This window comes from Neomonachus schauinslandi, chromosome 9 (genome assembly GCF_002201575.2).
Source record: "Neomonachus schauinslandi chromosome 9, ASM220157v2, whole genome shotgun sequence".
NCBI classification, from domain to species: Eukaryota; Metazoa; Chordata; class Mammalia; order Carnivora; family Phocidae; genus Neomonachus; species Neomonachus schauinslandi.
This window is the reverse complement of record NC_058411.1, coordinates 22,692,126-22,710,582: the sequence shown is the minus strand read 5'-3', so window position 1 is coordinate 22,710,582 and position 18,457 is coordinate 22,692,126. Positions and strand designations below refer to the sequence as shown.

Genomic DNA, 18,457 nt, shown 5'->3' with positions numbered 1-18,457 from the left:
CATTTATATAATAAAGCCACTGACTAAAAGGGCTCCTGGGTGGCTCAGTTGGTTAAGTGTTAGACTCTTGGTTTCAGCTCAGGTCATGATCTCAGGGTCATGAGATCAAGCCCCACTTTGGGCTCCAGGCTCAAGAGGGAGTCTGCTTGAAGATTCTCTCCCTCTGCCCCTCTGCCCACTCATGCTCATGCTCATCTCTCTCTCAATATCTCTAAAATAAATAAATAAATATTTAAAAATAAAATAAATCATTGTGTGGCATTTTTGAAAGATTTTAGTTTTCTTATATCTGTCAGTTATCACAATACCTTTTTATCCTCTGTGATTTCTATAATTTATTAATCATTTTAACTATATTTATTTTGGAATTTTAAAAAATTGTTCTATTAACTTACATTTTTGGATTCCTTATTCTTTCATTATTGTGTCAATTAACTCTCTTATGGTGGGTTATCTTCTTACTGGATTATTATTTTTCTTATAATCTTATTTTATGTTGATGTTGCTATAGGAGCCAAGCATGCCTGACTCTAAAGTTACATTCTAGAGGAATTTTTCAGTTTATTCTGACATTGAAATGCTGTGTGATATTGTACAAGTCATTCTCTGTCTCTGTATCTCAGTTCTGTAACTTTCTTAGGTGTCTTCTGAATACCTCTCTTTCTCTTGTCCATACCAGCTCCTGAGGAGGACTGGTCATGTCTTAGCCAAGTAGCTCTGCTTTTTGTCCAAGGATTTTCAAGATACATGTCTTTATTTAAGGGGGTTTAGTTTTATTTATGTTCAGTCTGCCAGGATTCCCTGCTGGGTGGTAAAAGGACAATAGGGCAAGCAAGTCAGCATACTCTCTCCATAGCAATGATTTCTTCACCAATGAAAAATGACCTCTTAGATCACAGGAACAGCAGCTATGTAGGTGTTTCTAGTGGAAAACAACAACAACGACAACAAGCTTTGGTATTTAAAATAGAAACATAAAATTGTCAATGTGTCTAGAGACAACTTGTACTGCATGCAAAAATGAAAAATGAAGTTCTAATGAAATAATACTGATTCATTGTACAGAAGTTTAAGATTTCTTACCACTGTGTATGAGGTTTTAATAAACAGGAGTGTGCTATAATTTTTTCAGTGTTCAGGAATTGGGTTTGAGCCTTAAAATAAGGCCAGGACATCATATTTAAGTAAATGCTGAAGCAAAGGGCAAAGAGAAATTGAAAAAGGAAATTTAATCAGTGTCAGATATAAATTTGAAGAGAAACTTACAGGTTATGTACTCCATTCTGTCACTTCCTGCAAAACAGCAACTTTAGTGTCCCTAAAAGACATCTGCTGTTTGAACATTTCCTGTGATGGAGAGCCCACTGCCTCATGAGGCTTCCCTTCTTCCAATTTTGTAATGGCTCCAAATGTTGAGAAGTCCTTCCTTATAATGGTATGCTTGCATATTTTGGAGTGTTTTGTTTTGTAGACAGAAAAAAATGTTCTCATCCATAGTAATTAAACACATCTCAATGCTATTCCACACATATCCACAGAATGTCTCAGATTGTCCAGTCTTGTGCTGAGTTGGAGATGAGTATTGTGATCTCCTTTTTATGATGAGAAAATAGGTTTTCAGAGGCTAGGTAACTTGCCCAAGATCACATAGCTAGTAAAGAATGGATCAGAAACTTGAACACAAGCTGTCTGCCCCCACAAATTAAGTCATCTGAGCCTAGGACCAGGACCCTGCTCCCTGCATGATTCCTCTCTTAATCATGTAGGGAACCCAAATATAAACCTAACTGATAATAACAGAATGTGACAAATGTTAACAGAAGATAGGAAAGAACAACTAAGACTGCCTGTCCAGATTGGATATGGTAGATTTTGAAGACCTAGATATCATCAATGCTGATATATTGTTATCTTAATGTGGCTTTATCTATTTCAAGAACAGTCTGTTCCTCCTACTATGACATAAACTTACATCACAGTATCTCCCGACCGCAACGTTAGTTTTGGAAAACGCTAAATTCTCATTACCACTGAGAAATGCCCTTATTGCCCATCTTGTAAATATTTTTGGAGCTGTTTAGATAATACTCTGTACCTTCTGTTCAGGGAACATGCATCTCATTCCCCTCAAAGAAATTTCTCTCAGTAAATTTAAGACTACATAGTATCAAGGGGAAAGTGGCCAATTGCTTTAAATCTCTGTACCCCTATCTTAGTAGATGGTACCCTTCATCAAATTGTGAGTGAGATAGACACTTGAATGAGATGAATGTGTGAACGATGATGTTCCCAGAATTAACCACAGTCTTATAAATCAGATCCAATGGGTATTTTAGCATCTGAAAAGTAATTGCATGGAAGAAATTGAACAAAGGAAAACTGGCTATGCTACCATTTAACTTTTTATTTACATGACGTTTATTTGACATCTCTGAATTTGGCAACCCTGTCATTAGAAAGAATGTAGCTTCCAACATGTGAGTTTCCCTTCCCCTTCTCTCCCTTTGATTTCTCCTTTGTTTTCCTTCCCTCGCTTTCCATTTCTCTTCCTTTCCTTCCCTTTACTTTAGTTACCTTTCCTTATCCCATGAAGCACCTGTTTTGTTTTGTTCTCTTTTTTGAGTTGAAAGTTGACACCTTTCTGAGATTCTGAGGCTTTACCAATGTAAATGACAAGTGAAAGGTAAACTTAGGGTTTGCCTCCTCTAGGAAGCCCTCCGTGGATGGTTCCACCTCACATTGATAATCTCCATAATTTATATTCCTGTCTCTCTACTTATTTGAAATCATTGAGGTTCATAATAATAGTGAACCTGAATATTTGCAATGTTCTTTTCAGATATATCTTCTTATTTAACCTACAAAACAATCCTGTGAGGTGGGGATTATTCATAATTATACGATGGAGGGAAGATACTCAGTGAGTATAAAATAACTTGCTCAAGGCCACACGGCCAATAAGTAGTAGACAGGATTTGAACTCTAGTCCTTCGACACTCAGTTCACATGCCATCTTGTCTATGAATCCCTCCTGATAGTCCTGATAGTACATCCTCTCCCTGCATTGGATTAATTCAATTCTCTATTCATTTATGCATTTATTATAGCATGTATCACATTGTATTTTGGAGACTGTATATATGAATAGAGTTTATAGTTTATTTTATTAGTTTTTGATTTTTTTTCCTGCTAAATTATATACTTATTAAAGCCTTAAATCTTCTGAGACGCCAGGACTTCACCTGGTGCCTTACCCATAGTTAGTGTAAATTTAATGTTCGTGAAGTAGATGAATTGATGCACCAAAGTAATTGTTTCTTTCTATACTGAGTAGAACCTAGTTTAGAGATACATCCACAATAACTTGAAATAACATATTTACTGAATAATAATAAGATACCAAATAAATCCAATGAAAATTATTAAAAGATTTAGAGGGGATATCTTTTAGAGGGAAAGCTAAATAATTATAATTTATTAAAAAGGAAAAAAGTAAGAAAATAAAGAAATATGAAAGAGAAGGAGCCAGAGAGACCTTCTAGATCCCAAAGCAGACTGAGATGGTGTGGGTTCCACCCTATACTGGAAAATTACTACTTATAAAACAATGCTGGGTCTCGGTCGCTCATATTATTGGCTCTGGGACCATGGTGAGCTTTATTGTTTTGGAATTGGCTCAAAGGATATTTGTGAGAAAAGGCATGACTAAGCTGCTCCTCATTCTGTGAAATATGGACAAAGAGAATCCAATGAGTCAGGCAACACATGGAAGGGACTTTCCATTTTACATTTTGGAATCCCAGGGGACCTTTTTGTTTATTCACTCCTCTTGAGATTTGCATCAAAAAGAAGAGAAAACTGTCTGCAGGGATAACTTTAAAGGAGTCATTTGGAGAAAAAGATTTTTTTTTCCACACTTATTGATTATTGATTTATGTGCCAGGCACTGTTTATACACACTTTACATATATTAATTTCTGAATCCTCACAGCAAACTTTTTAAATAGATAGTATGATTAGTCCTAGTTTACAGATGAAAAAGCTGAGATACAAAGAGGCTAAGGATCTTGTCAACATTTTCACAAGCAGCTGAAAAAGCAGAATCAGGATTTGAACCTTGGAAGTCTTGAGCACTGGAGCTCCAAATCTAAATCTGTATGCACTCTCAAAGTGCCCTCTAAATCTTTAATTTGGTAATTATTGTATAAACATACAAATGATATTATTAATTCTGTTATTGTATAACAATAATTCATTTTGTTTGAGTCCTTAAAACTGGATAAAGATTTACATGATGCTGAGGATGTGAAATTTAGATATCTGATATCCAGTGTAAGCTTAGTGAAGACTGACAGGGGTTTAAATGCCCAAATCCCTACAAGTAACTAATTGAATTCTGTCCTTGAGTATAAGGAAAATTTGCTTCCATGATAAAATAGTTTCACTTGGACTTCAAAGAAAGATGGTTAAGGTTTACCAGGAGCATGTCATATTTTTCTTATCCTTAAAGAAATGTGTGAAATTCTAATGAAGTAGTTATCCCAGCACTATTGATCAAACTCAAGAAATTTGGAAAATTTCCTAAGGAAATTTTTTAACATCCAAACTCCTGATATCCCCATTTCAGCCACAAGGAGGACAAGAGAATAAGTATGGATGTTTATAAGAATGCTAAGTTAAAGGAAGAGAAGTAATATATACATTCTCTAAACTAAAATTATGCAAGGATGCCATTTTTTTTAAATCAAATACATTTAGAAGTGATGCTTAGAAGAATAACGCTTCTCTTTTATACCCCTAAATGGAAAATATAATCAAACTCTGCCTTTTTTGCAGGATCACTTTCTTAAATGAGCAGAGGGATGAATTCCATGGCTGTAAATAAATCTGACATACAATAAAGCAAAGTTTGACTGTTAGCCATGTTAGCAGCCACCTATATTTTTCAGAAATTTTATTTCATTTCACATTATGAGAGTTTAGGCGTTGTTTGTTTTTTGTTTGGTTTTGTTTTATTTTTCCTCCTCTCAACTTACCTTTCGTGAACCACGAGAACTTAAGGATTTCTGTTCTTCATATTTAGAAAAAAAGGGGCCCTCACCTACGGGCTTAGGGCTCACACAGAAACAGACTGCTCTGGGACTCTCTGTTTCTGCAGTTATATTAGATGTGCCTGTGACAAACATCTTGACAGCTGTCTCCTGCTGGCAGTGATGTGGAAAGTCAGGGTCTATATAAGTGAGAACGGACACGTGCAGACACAAAACGTATTGTGAGATCAACAGGGCAACTTCACGTTAGGTTCCTGGCACCTGGCACCATGAAATACTATCACAAGGCCTAATTCAAAAGCCAAAAGATTCCCCAGACTACTTTATAGCTGAGGTATAGACCAAAGCAAGACAAAGAGGGTCAGCTGGGTAAGGATTCTCACACCTTGTTTTGGGACCCTCTCTTTGAGTGCGGAGAGTGGAACAGGTATAGGAAATCTATAATGGCACATTCTAAAGTCTGAAGGAGTAGAGAAGCCCAGCTATTAACCAAGCAAATCCAGCTAGAGGCTTTTTTGTTGTTGTTTGTTTGTTTTGTTTGGTTAATATATGTAAAACTACATTCCACTCAGAAACCTAAGGTTCCCCAAAGTCTGTTTAGGATTTTGTGGGGTTTGTGCACAGGGAGCTAAGTGTGGCTGTTCCTGTGAAATTATTTATACTTTTCGACTTTAAATCAATGGTGAGCATAACGTTCTTAAATCCATTTCTCTTCTTCTGTATCTTATCGGTGGACTCATCTTGGGCTGCATGCTCTCACTCAAGGAGTGCACTAGAGAAGACAATTTAGGAGGATAGAGGGGAGCTTTCGATGATAGTATATAGGTGATGACATTCTTCAGCTGGGCTCAAGCTGCAGGCAGTGTTTAGAAGGTATCAGTAGAGTTAAAAATCTAAAAAAAATACATTTATTTAATATATTTCATATGTCAGCCTAATGTAAATTTTAACAGGCCTGAGGAGAATGAGAATTAGAAAAGAAGTCTCAGAGAAATATGTGGACTAGAGTAATAGACAGGAGGGACAGAAAACAAATGAAAAAAAATCAACAGTGTGTTAAATTGGAGAAGGACGTGCATTTTATCAGGATAATTGTGGGTTATCTCTTTGGAGATAAATAAACCAGTCTCAAATTTATCCTCTGATACGTCTCTCAGTATTCAGCTGGGTCCCTAAGTAGAAGCAGACTTACCAGAATCCACAGCTACTTCTTTTGACATTTTGCACAAAGTAAATAAATAAATTATAAGTATGACAAGTAAAATGAATAGTTCCAGCTGTGACACCCCAGCAGCATTTCCAGATTTTGTACAGCATTAAGGATTTATTTTCACTTTGTTGCCTAGCAGAGAATTAATTGAAAGGTCCATCTAAGCTTCCCATGCTTCCTCAGGACGAAGTCAAAAACAGAATCCCCAACACTCAGTGCCAATTTAAAAAAGAAGAAAAACATTAAGTGGATAAGTGGGCAACTCATCAACTCTGGAAATACATGTCCCTGGGGATCGATGTCACCGAAGCCAGATAAATGGGTCAGTGAAACTAATGGTTATAAGAACATGTGACTATGAGACTGGCAACTGATTCATTGGATTGATTCATTCAGCAGATATTTACTGAGCTCCTACTATGTGCTACCCACTCTTCCACACACTGAGGATATAGAGAGAACAAGACAAAGGCTCAGATTTCAGGGAACTTAAGGAGCTAGAATATGAAAAAAAAATACAGATAAAATTATTTCAGAAAGCGGATAGTACTGTGAAGGAAATAGAACAAGGTAATGGGATAAAGTGCCTTTCAGGGGTGGTGGTGACTAAGTTTAGATGAGGGCCAGAGAGGGCCTTTGGAGGGGTGACATGAAATGAACCAGTCACACAAAACTCTTGGGAAAAAGTCTTCCTTACAAGAGGCGACTGCAAGTGTAAAGGCTTCCCCTTGGAAAAGAACTTGACACAAAGAGCGGAAGGAGGGTCTGGGAAACTGGAGAGTAGTGAGTGAGGGGTCACCTGGCAGAAGGTGGAGCTGGAGAACTAGGCCAGGTAACCTAGGTCCACTGACGGCCATGACACAGAATAAATCCAAAGGGCAGTGAGAATCCATCTGGGGGACTAAATTAAGGAACAGTTGTGTTGAAAGGAAATTATCATCTACTTTAGGGAACGAACTTAGGGTAGGAAGGTGTTTTTTGTTTGTTTTCTTTTTTTCTAACTTTCTACTAATAACATATGGCCCTAACCACATCATATTTCACCTTCTTGGAGTTTTAGCTTATTTTTCTACTGAACAAAGAGTGTGGCCACTCTGTCAAATGCTATGCCAGATGTTGTATATACATTATCTCATTTAAAATTCCTAAGAGCCTCATGAGGGAAGGCATTATCCACATTTTACAGAGGAGGAAACAGGTTTAAATTGAATCTCCATAAACCACCCCTCTTGCTTACTGTAGTGCTCCTGCGTACATGTTGTTAGTTTAAGGCCACCACCCAAGGGCGAAAGACCTTGAAAGAAGGCCACCTCGTTTGGAAGCTTGTCAATCCCAGGTCACCCTTACAGCTGAGAGCCGGACCAGTTGGGATGACTATGCACCATTTACCATGAGGCAATGTGGACCTTTAAAAATACTAATTTCAGAACCAGAATGCCAAATCACCATTGTCAATGCTAAAATGGACTTGATATTTGATCTTGAAGACAAATCATCCATAAGTTTCTTAATGTTTATCTGTTAGAAATGCTGATTTCCTCAACATCTCCTCAGGGTGTCCCAAGGATGAATAGGATTGTCTAATCCCTGTTTCTTTTTTCTTCAGTGAGTTTAAAATGTTCATTGAGTATAATAGGTGCTGTAAGCTCTTTTTTAAAAGACAAATGCCACCTAAATATTATATATATAGAGAGACATGGCGACATATAGATCTATGGTATATAGACAGATACATACATTTTAACATATATATGATTATATATCTATGATATATATGATTATATATGATATATAGATATATGATTTAGCCAGCAAGTATCATATAGTATATACATGATTTAACCATCAAGTACTATTCCCTCTGCCTCCCCCCAAATGTAATGTGCTTTTTTAACCAAGGTGAATACGAAGGAGGAAATCAAAGCTAGCACGATCCCCCTGCCCCCCTCCCCCAGGTTTAGAAGGACTGTCCTTTGGGTTTATGCCTCCCGCTCTCATCATGCAGAGTGCGGGGGAACGGGGTGGCGGGGGTGCAGGCCGCATCCTCCAGAATGTCACTGTTCTCTGGCAGAGCCCTGGGTCAGCTTCCTCCTGGAGGCACAGATGGCCAGGACAGGCGCGGCAACCCTCTTCCTGTCACTCCCGCTCTCCCCTGCAGGTTCAGCCTGGATGTAAAAGCCGCGCTCTCTGGTGCCCAGCACCCTGGGGGCTCGGAGGCTTCACCCACCAGGGGCAGCGCCTCCGAGGCCAGTCAGGGGCGGGCCAGCCACTCGTCTTCCGCCAGCAGAAGCAGCCCTCGCCGCTTCTGAAGTTATTTGACCAGGACAGCTGGCGCGGGCGCTAACCCCTGGGACCTGAATTTCCAAGAGCGTCCTGTCCACCAGCGGGGTGAAAGCTGCCTTCTCGAAGGGCCTCCAGCCACCAAGCCCCTCACCCTCCGGGGTCCCCAGGCCACCTCTTCCGTTCACTGTCAAGAGACAGGACACGGGTTCCCGCCTCTCCCCCTGCGGGTGGGGGCCTGGGAGAGTGGCCGAACAGTGCTGACCGCCAGGCCAGGGGGAGCGAGCGGGCGGCATCACCGCGTGCAGCCGCTCCAGCGCTCTTGCTGACTCAAGGGGTTTATTTTTATTTCTATCTTGGGCTACTTCAGCTATAGCCATCGCCTGCATTTTTCTTCCCAAATTGTAAAAGGTGCCTTAATCATCCGAATTTGGCTTAATGCGTCTGAGAGAGAAGGGAAAGGGTGATTTAAAAAGAGAGCAAAAAAAGGCGCAGCGTCCGTCTGTAGGTTTGTCGGGCTCACTCATCCGCGCGCACACACACGCTCACTCTTCTGGGAGGGAGCGGAGCGCGGGGAGGGCAGCGGTGTGCGCGGGAGGCTCGCGCGGGTGTAGACGTGCGAGCGTGTACTTGAATGGGGAGGGCCGGGATTCCGGGTCGCTCGGGCCCCTCCTCCCTCCCGAGCCAGCCAGTCCCTCGGCAGAGCGCTCGGGCTGCACTGATTTGCTCTCGGGAGTGCGCTATTTGCATATGACTTGCCCATTTGTGAATTTGGCTCCCCAACTCCTCGCTTCACTTCACCTGTGCCTCCCAGTTCCGCGCACTTTGCAGGCGCCCGCCCGCCTCTCCGCCACTTCTGCCGCCTGCCGGGCACCTCCTCTGGCGTTCTCCCCCCTGCTCGCCCACCCACCTCTCTCCGCCCAGGGCCACGTTGGTTTGGGTGGCTTCTCCGCGCTGGCTTCCCGCTCCTTGCCTCTTTCCCTCCGGTCCTTCTCGTTCTCTTCCTCCGGCTGCTGCGGCTATTGCTACTGCTTTTCATCCAGCTGGGAAACCCAGGACTCAGGAGGTTGCTCCGTGGCGCTCTTCCAGAACGCGCAGGGTTAACAGCCTCCGCGCCCTTCCACCGAGACTTCGGGAACACGCGAAGAACTCTCCCACCTGCAGCCCCCTTTTGCCTGGCAGTTCTGCAGTGCATCCCATGGAAGTGGAAAAAGAAAAAAAAAATGTTCAGACTGCCTGGATGTTGGGATAAACTAACCTGAACCTTCTTGGGTCTCCTGCTGCCTCCCTCTTCTTCCTTCGTTTCCACCTTTCCTCTGTGTGGCTTTCCGGAGTGTGCAGTTGAGTCGCCTGGAGATCAGGAGGAAGCCGCGCTGGGCCTCCCCTGCCATGTGTGGCATTCCGGGGCTCCCTAGGAGGGTTGCTATACCTGGGTGGACTTTGGCTTTCTGAATTTCAGCCCCGGGAAAGAGGAGATTTGCCTTCTTTCTTTTCTTTTCTTTTCTTTCCTTTTTTTTTTTGTTTTTTTAACTGATTCATCATCTGTCTTGAAAGCGCTTATTCCCTCCCTCTTTCCAAAATACGGGCAAGTATTCCTGCTGCTATGATGGGCCCTTGGGCATCATGAACTTCGTTATTCCTCACTGGCTGGAATTCAAACTGCCCATCTGTAGTGGTCCAGTGCGTTGACCATGCACCTGAGAATCCACGCGAGACGGAGCCCTCCTCGCGGGCCGGCCTGGACGCTTGGGATCTGGTCCCTCTTCTGGGGATGTATCGTCAGCTCTGTGTGGAGTTCCTCTAATGTAGCTTCTTCCTCCTCCTCCTCTTCCTCGCCGGGGTCTCACTCTCAGCACGAGCACCATTTCCATGGCAGCAAGCATCACTCAGTGCCTATTTCTATCTATCGCTCCCCTGTTTCCCTTCGAGGAGGGCACGGTGGGTCTCTCTGCTCTTTATCCTTTTAATGGGGCATAGCGATTCCTTAACCCACTCGCCTTTCAGGTAATGTCAAGGGTGGGAAGATAATAAAAAAATTGAATTTAAAATGATAAAAAGCATCGCATGTGCATGAGAGAAGAAAATGTTCAATTCCCCCTTAAAGGCTAGTGTTTTCTGTCCCCACCCCTCAATTTCTCTAATGGTTTCTCCTCTCCTTAGCTTTCTTATTCATAGCTTCACAAACACCACATTTTCCCCTTTGAAACTTCTGCCTCCTTCACTCCCCGCCCCCATGATGGGAGCAACTTATCAGATAAGTCCCAGGTTTTGCACTTTGAGAATTTCCATTCACCTGGCTTTCAACCCTTTTTTCAGATCTTGTTTTGGAGCAGGTCATGGGGAAGTAGATAGGAGGGGTCCTTAGGTCTTCAGCCTGAAGTTGATGGAACTGCTGTGAAGTGGGCTGTGTGGTTAAAGTCAGGGGGGAGAGTAGCTGAGTGTAAGAAGGCAGAAAATGTAATTAATAAAGAGTAGCCAGTATTGTTCATTTGGGCAGCTTTCTGTTTGTCCACATGACTGAGAGAAAGACCAGCTGTCTCAAAAAGCTACACATCTAATATTGCTAACTACTACATAGGAAGTGATCAAATAGATAAGACAGAGTCCATTTAGAATTTTCCCAAGTGTAAATTACAGTAACTTTGATTCCACCATTTATACCAATGTTATTTCAATTAAAGGTAGCCCTGGTAGGCTTGTTCACACAATACAGGTATGATGTGTTTTGCTCCCAACAACCCTCCTCATGTAGCTATTGAAGGAAGAGATCTATGGCTCTTAAAGATCTATTCAGCTCCGAGCAAGCTGCCCTCTGAAAGGGCAATGTTGGCCACCAAGGTGGGAGTCTGCTGTAGTAAACTGTTCCAAAGAAGGGATCTTCAATATTTGATTACTATGCACTTTACTCTGATGGCGAGGACAGTAGGAATCACAAGAGTCCAGCGGCAGGAGCAGCTCTCAAGGGAGCAGCACGAGTGAACCACACTCCAGGTCCCCTGCCCTAGCTTGTAGTTTGAAGATCTAGAGCATGCAGACCCCATTCGGAACGTCAGTTCCTCCCACTGCCTCCTAGCCGTGGGCTTCTGCTCTGTACTGTCTGTGGCGTTAAGTGGAAGCACATTGAGAAAATGCCAGCACGTACTCTGGCTCTTTCTGGCTCTCTCTTTAAATTTTATTTGATGGAGTTGTCAAGCAGCTCCTAGCTTGTAAGGTTGGCAGAGAGGGGCGGTGGGAAGGAGTGAATGCTTGGTCTTGATCTGGTTGCTGTTTTCTCTGTGACTCCTGCTGGGTCTGGTGTAGGCTTTCTTAAAAAAAAAAAAAAAAAAAAAAAATAGGAGAGGAAAGAACTACAATCACCCAAAAAGCAAAAGCCATTTCATTGAAATGGAAACTGTTAGCTCCTAAGGGGGAGAGGGACCTAGAGTGGGGTGTGGGATTGTAAAGAGTGGGAAAGAAAAAGAGGGGAGTGGGAGATGGAGGAAGCCAGAAAGACGATTACTAATAGCCATAATTAAACATGGAAAGGCTCAGCGATAATTAGCTAAATTTCGCTAATTAGTGTAAATGATCAGCAGGGAGATGGATATTATGCATTAGTTAGAGGTTATAGGCTGGCAGAGTCTTGATGTTTTCTGTGCAGGATGTAAACAGTTAAAAGCAGCTACTAGTTAAGTGATGGTATTTGCAGAGCCTTACTTCCCAGGGGTTCCTAAATCTGTCAGTCTCTCTCTCTGCTCTCTGTCTCTCTCTCTTTCAGCTAAAAGGGCTAAAGGGGTTGAGCCTTGCACAGATTAAACACAGCTCTTTTCTATTGACTTCATTTCTTCAAGGATCAGTTTCTCAGTAACTTCTGAATCTTTTTGACTTACTCCCAGTCTGGTTTCTCATTAACCTGCATCTGATAAGATTCAGCGTGATGGAAAAGGAGAACGGAGTAAATAAATGACTAGAGACCCCAGAAAAGGCCCTTACCCACCAGAGCTGTGGAATGCAGTGAACCCCAGGGTCTGGCATGGCTAAGATAAGAAAGCTCATGAATTCACCTCTTGAGTATCCTCTTTCAGTCCTGAAGTCCCATCCCATTGATTTGGAGCTTGGAGAGAGAATGCATCTATATTAAGTAGGCTCCTTGCATATTTAATTAATGTTTTTGAGCTTGAAAACAAGAGAAACAGCAATCAACAAGATGCCCCAACTTCTGACTCCAATCCCACATCCAAGCTGCGACTTTTTGTGTCCTGAAAAGACCAGAAGACCCCTCGGAGCTTTGCTAATGCACCTCCCGTTCTTACTTGGAGTACACTTGCTTTCTCCTAGTCCTAACGGGAGTTACGACCACTAGGAGTTAGTCCATTAACAGCAATTGTTTTTAAAAAATCTTTTGGATGGAGGCACAGCACCATGAGACTAATGTTGTTACTAATAGTTTTCTGCTAACCTTATTCCAGAGTTAAAAGCAGCAGTCTCTATTGTCTGGGAAGGAGTAAATGCCCTTCATTCTGGTATAAAATGAAAACTAGAGCCTTGAGTCCAAGAACTTTCTTTGAACTTGGAGATGTTTGTTTGTTTTACGCTGGTTCCCCATTGCTCATTTCCTGAGAAGCCAGAAGTCCTCAGAGTTGTCCTGTTAATCAGTTTTTGTCACCCTTCCGTCCAGACCACCCTGCCCAGGGCAGCCTAGAGAAGGCTGTGCTCCTTTACGAGTGCAGGAGACTAAGACCACAAGTGCCTGAGGCACCCAAAATACTCTACGGTTAGGATTCTGTCTCAGGACAGAATCAACTCTCTCTTCTTAAGTGGGATCTCGTAAGTTTTCCCCCTTGGTTTGTCTCCTCTCTCACTCAGGCTCCCTGTGTTCTGCCATGCTCTCACCTACTTAGTAGTCAGCTAACATTTATTGAACATTTACTATGTGTCAGGCTGTGTGCTCCTTGATGAGGATAGAAATCCACATGAGACATTGTGGTGTTCAGCCAGGGATAATTTCAGAAGTATTTTGATCATCTATAAAAGATAAGTGCTTCTCTAATGTAAAAATATGGGGAATGGAGTGAGGATCCAGCTACCAATTAAATTAATTAATATACAATTTAAATAGTCTTTATAAAATACAGTTTTACATTCTCCTGTCATTCAGAATATCCATATAAGTATTTTTCATCCTCAACTTTATTTCCATGCTTAAATATCATGCTTATCAGAGCTCCTAGGTAGTTTAGTGGTACGGGAAATACAAATACGAAAATACATTTGTTTACCAACCTTCAGTTTCATAAAGGAGGTTTGTATATTTTTTCCCCTCTCCCACCTTTAAGAACTCCAGTGAGCATCTGCCTAAAAAATGCTTTCATACTTAGTAGTTTAGAAAACTGACTTTTCTGAGAATCTAGGTTTAGTATGTGCCTTGCATTTTATCCTCCATAAAATAGTAGGCCTTCCTGACTCTTTAGAAATGTAGGGAAACTAGTTGAGGACACAAAACTCTATTTCATTTTATTTATTTATTTATTTATTTATTTATTTTTAAAGATTTTATTTATTTATTTGACAGAGAGAGGGAGAGCACAAGTAGGCAGAGTGGCAGGCAGAGGGACAGGGAGAAGCAGGCTCTCCACTGAGCAGGGAGCCAGACGTGGGTCTCGATCCCAGGACCCCAGGATCATGACCTGAGCAGAAGGCAGTGGCTTAACCGACTGAGCCACCCAGGTGCCCCATAAAACTCAATTTTAAAAGGGAACACACCACAATGTATTTAGAGGAAAGTCTCCTGCTTAGAAACCAGGGGTGTGTGTGTGTGTGTGTGTGTAGGGGAGGCAGCATGAGCCCTATTTGAGTCATCTCAGCAGAAGTGGTGGCCTGATCCTGCTAGTGACACACATGCAGGGAGTCCTTCTTATAAGAAATTGTGCTCCTCATACATTGTCACAAAGACCTACCTCTTAACTTTTTCCAGCCTTCAGGCTTGTTTTACTCTGATGTGTTGAGCACTTTCTTCTGCTCAGCCAGCTGCTTCCTAACCACATTCTCTCTCCATTCCTTCTTGGGATTCGGTTTGCTGAATAATTCATAGTGTTGGTTGACAGATAAAATTGTAAGATTTATATGTCTTTGGCCTTGGTGATGAATTAATTAAATTGGTTTCTCCTTCTTTCTCTCCTCTAGATGCATTGTTTTTCTTTTCTCAAATTTGCTGGCAAGTGGTAGGTTTTGGAGATTCACTTGTTCTTGAAAGATTACCAAAGCAGGATTATAGTATCCTCCTGTAAATTTCCTCAGGACTTTCAGTGTGGATCGGTGCATGAGAGGAGATGAGGACTGCCATATCATAGGGACAGGAGATGAAATCATTGGAACAATTGCTTTCAGGAAACAAACAAACAAAAACCTTCACCAGACTGGCTGATGGCTGGAATTCCATAGTAACAATTTTATTGTTTTATCATCTGATTTTGAATCTAGGAGGAGTAATGTACTTCGTTTAGTGAATGATCTCAGAAGGCTTGCTTCACTAGGACCCTGGGTGATGTGAGAGGGAGGCAGATCTCTGAAGATAAACCTTGAACTTATCCATACTTCCCCTCCCTCTATTAGTTTGTTAGGGCTGCCATTAAAAAAAAAAAAAAATCACAGACTGGGTGGCTTAAGTGACAGAAATTTATTTTTGCACAGCTCTGGAGGCTAGAAGTCCAAGGTCATGTCGTTGGCAGATCTGGTTTCTTCTGAGGCCTCTCTCCTTAGCTAGTAGGTGGCCACCTTCTCATCGTGTCATCACATGCTCTTTGCTCTGTTTTCATGCATCCCTGATGTTTCCTTGTGTGTCCAAATATCCTCTTCTGTGAGGACACTGGTCAGGCTGGAATAAGGCTCACCCAAATGTCTCATTTTAACTTAATCAAAAAAACTTTTTAAAGGTACTATCTCTAAATGCGGTCACATTCTAAAGTACCGGGGTTTAGGGCTTCAACATCTGAGTCTTGGGAGGACACAGTTCAGCCCATAACACGCCTCCTTCTCCCCTAGGACACAGTCACTGGGAACGAAGTAAAAACGTACCATTCAGCGAATCTCTGCTAAACCCAAACTTTCACAGTAGAAATATAAAACCTTCAGTAACAGTGGTAATAAACAAAACTGATACGATGGTGCCTCAAGAGGAAAAAGTCTGTTTATTTGGAGAAAACAATATCAGTAGGTTTAGTTCAACCTTGTGTTTGCTTTCATGTCAGTTTATCTTGCGTGACCCAGTCTATACCTCGTTCTGTTTGTAGACTAGTTCTGTTTGACTCTAGCCACATGCTCTGCAGACAGACTCCAATGTCCACACTCCAAGACTCTCTCTCTCCTTAGATCTGCTGCCATTCGAGGCCAGACCTTCCTGCCCACCCAGTAACTTCCTTTGTAAACCGCAGTTGCCCATTCTTTTCCTTTCCTGAGACACACATCACCAACCCCCTTCACATCTCACCTTTCAGAAAAAAAAAAAAAAGAAAAAAAAAGGTGAAAGCAGTATAAACTCCCACTTTTTTGGCAGCTGAAAAATATGTCCTTTTAACAAAGTATCAATTTCATTATTTTTCTGTTGGATTTTTATTTCGTGAAAGTTCATCTTAAAATATAAATGGGAAGTAATCTGTCTACATCATGACATGTCATGAGGCTTGGGTGAGAGAATGTGTGACAATTATCAAGCAACTTGATAAGAAAAAAATCAGACTGCAAATCCCAAGCACTGGATTCAGCTCTTTGTGGAATGAGTTTTTTGAGTGTTTTTTTTTCTTTCATTTTTGTTTTTGTTTCTGTATTCAGATACTTTTGAAAAGTGGCTTTTGAGAGAATACATGCTTATGATGATGACAGGTGAATGATAATAGAGATGGGCAGTGTGATGGTAGGTGGCCGTGGGGACAATCAACCACAAGATTTAGAATTGGAAGAACTAGTTCTCAGTCTTTTTTCTGTCAGGAGCTTTGTGATCTTGGATAAGTCATGAGGCTTGACTGACTCAGTTTCTTTATCTCTAAACTGAAAATAGCAATAATAATACCACACAGATGTCACAGAATTGTGAAGAAATTAAACAAGTTGTGCTTTCTACATTGCAAGCTACTGTGTACAGATTAAATATCCTATGAGAACTATTTTAATGATAACGCTCTTTCAGTTCCTGGTACAAAATCGAGCTTCCGTGTTGAATGGCTAGTGGTTGGTAGTTTGAGGTTAAAGAGCATGCCATCTACTGCTTCTCTTCATTTTCTTATCTGCAGCGACACTTTTTGCCTCCAAGGGGAGACAACTTTAATATGTATTTCCTTGTTTATGGCACTAAACGAATATAGCATGTGTGGTCAGCTTGTGTTTTTTGATAACATGTAAAAAACCATGCCAGGCAAAATTTAGCCTAAAATGACAAATAGCAAACTGTTTAGAAGCTGAGAAATCTAGTGAAATACAAGGGGAGAGGCCCCTAAGAAATATTCTGAGATCATTTTGGAAATACATAATTGGATCATATTTCTAGATGACATCTACTGAATTTAAACACTCCTGTATGATGCTCAGCACCCATTGAAAACTTGAATTTTTAATCTGGTTTATGCTAGGAAAAAGACAGGTCTTTTTAGGACTACTATTTTTAGATCTGGAAATAGAGACTTTCTCTAAATGTCCCTTCTGGTGCTTCTACTCACCAGGACTTAAAGTTATAGAGGAGGTGGGGGCTTGGGAGGTGCTGGAACGCTTAGAGTTGACTTTGTGGAGCCCAAATTTAAACCAGAATTCTTCTAGAGTGAACATTACGCTGGGCCATAGATATCATACCTAGTTTTTTCCCTGACAAACTCTGTGACTTTGGATATGACATTATGTTTTTAAATCACATTAGTCTTTTAACATTTAAGCACACTATGGAATATCTTCATCTACTAACCTATCCTCTTTCTTTTACCTAGAGTTTTCTGCATGCCATGTAGTGTGTATACGCCTTAACACTGCCACTGGGGAAAAACTGGCTTTTTCATTTCTTGCTCATTTGTACAATGAGCAGTTTGAGTGAGATGATCTCTCCAAATGGTTCTCGACGCAAGGACCGCATGCTTCTCCAATTTGTACGCCTTTAAACGTACCACTGTGTATCTTACATGGATCTGAGTTCCCCAGGTCTGCTGGGTCTTTTATAGGTTTGTTTTCTTGACTAATAACCCATGTCAAAGCCACAACCAGGTTTTCTCTTTTCCCCTCTGACAGAAGCCGAATCACGTGCAAGAATGGCACACTGTAATGTTAGAAAGCCCGCCGTCCAACTTCACCACAGCATCATGTCGAGACAGGAAGAACACAGCCTTCATTTAAACACATCTTATCAGCATTAGAAAGGAATTCTGTGTTATGTTTAAAATGCTCTGCTGTGTTTAGCTGTATCAGAGCAGAGGGCAGCATAGCAATAGAGTTTATAAAGAGCAAGTGGTTTATGTCTGCTTGTGTTAGAGTTTTGGGAGACTTGCGTGGGTCATATACCTTCACATTGTACACACCTACTGTGTGCCAGGCCCTCCTCCAGTTATTTACATATATGATTCCATTTAGTCCCCACAAGCCTTTAGTATTCATAAGGTTACCACCATTTCACACATAAAAGCAATGAGACTCAGAGAGTTTACGTGCCCTGACCAAAGTACTATGGTGGTAGAGCCATGATTCAAACTCAGTTCTGGGCACAAAGTTCTTGGCCTTTCTGCTATACCACACAGTCCCTTATCTCGAGAAACAGGAAGCAAATACAGCAAGCTCTTTTGTCAGGAGTAAGGTGTACAGGTTATTGAGAAGTTCTGATTAATGTAGTTGGCACACCTCTGCAAAGCATCTACAAGAGTGTCCGGTTCATAATAAGTATTTGAATGTCTCTCGGTCTGCTTGAACC

General features: G+C 41.5%; 1 protein-coding gene across 8 annotated transcripts in view; it reads left to right on the top strand.

The window, feature by feature from the left end:
- Window positions 1-18,457, top strand: part of NRXN3 (neurexin 3) — a 1,459,332-nt gene that overhangs the window by 939,846 nt on the left and 501,029 nt on the right. For 4 of the 8 annotated variants that reach the window (XM_021679609.1, XM_021679612.1, XM_021679611.1 and 1 more), the window contains exon 1: window positions 10,233-10,479. The exons of the other annotated variants lie outside the window; for them this stretch is intronic. In XM_021679609.1, the coding sequence (XP_021535284.1) occupies window positions 10,233-10,479 (247 nt within the window). Of the gene's footprint in view, window positions 1-10,232; window positions 10,480-18,457 lie in introns of those variants that run through there. 8 annotated transcript variants of the gene reach the window in all.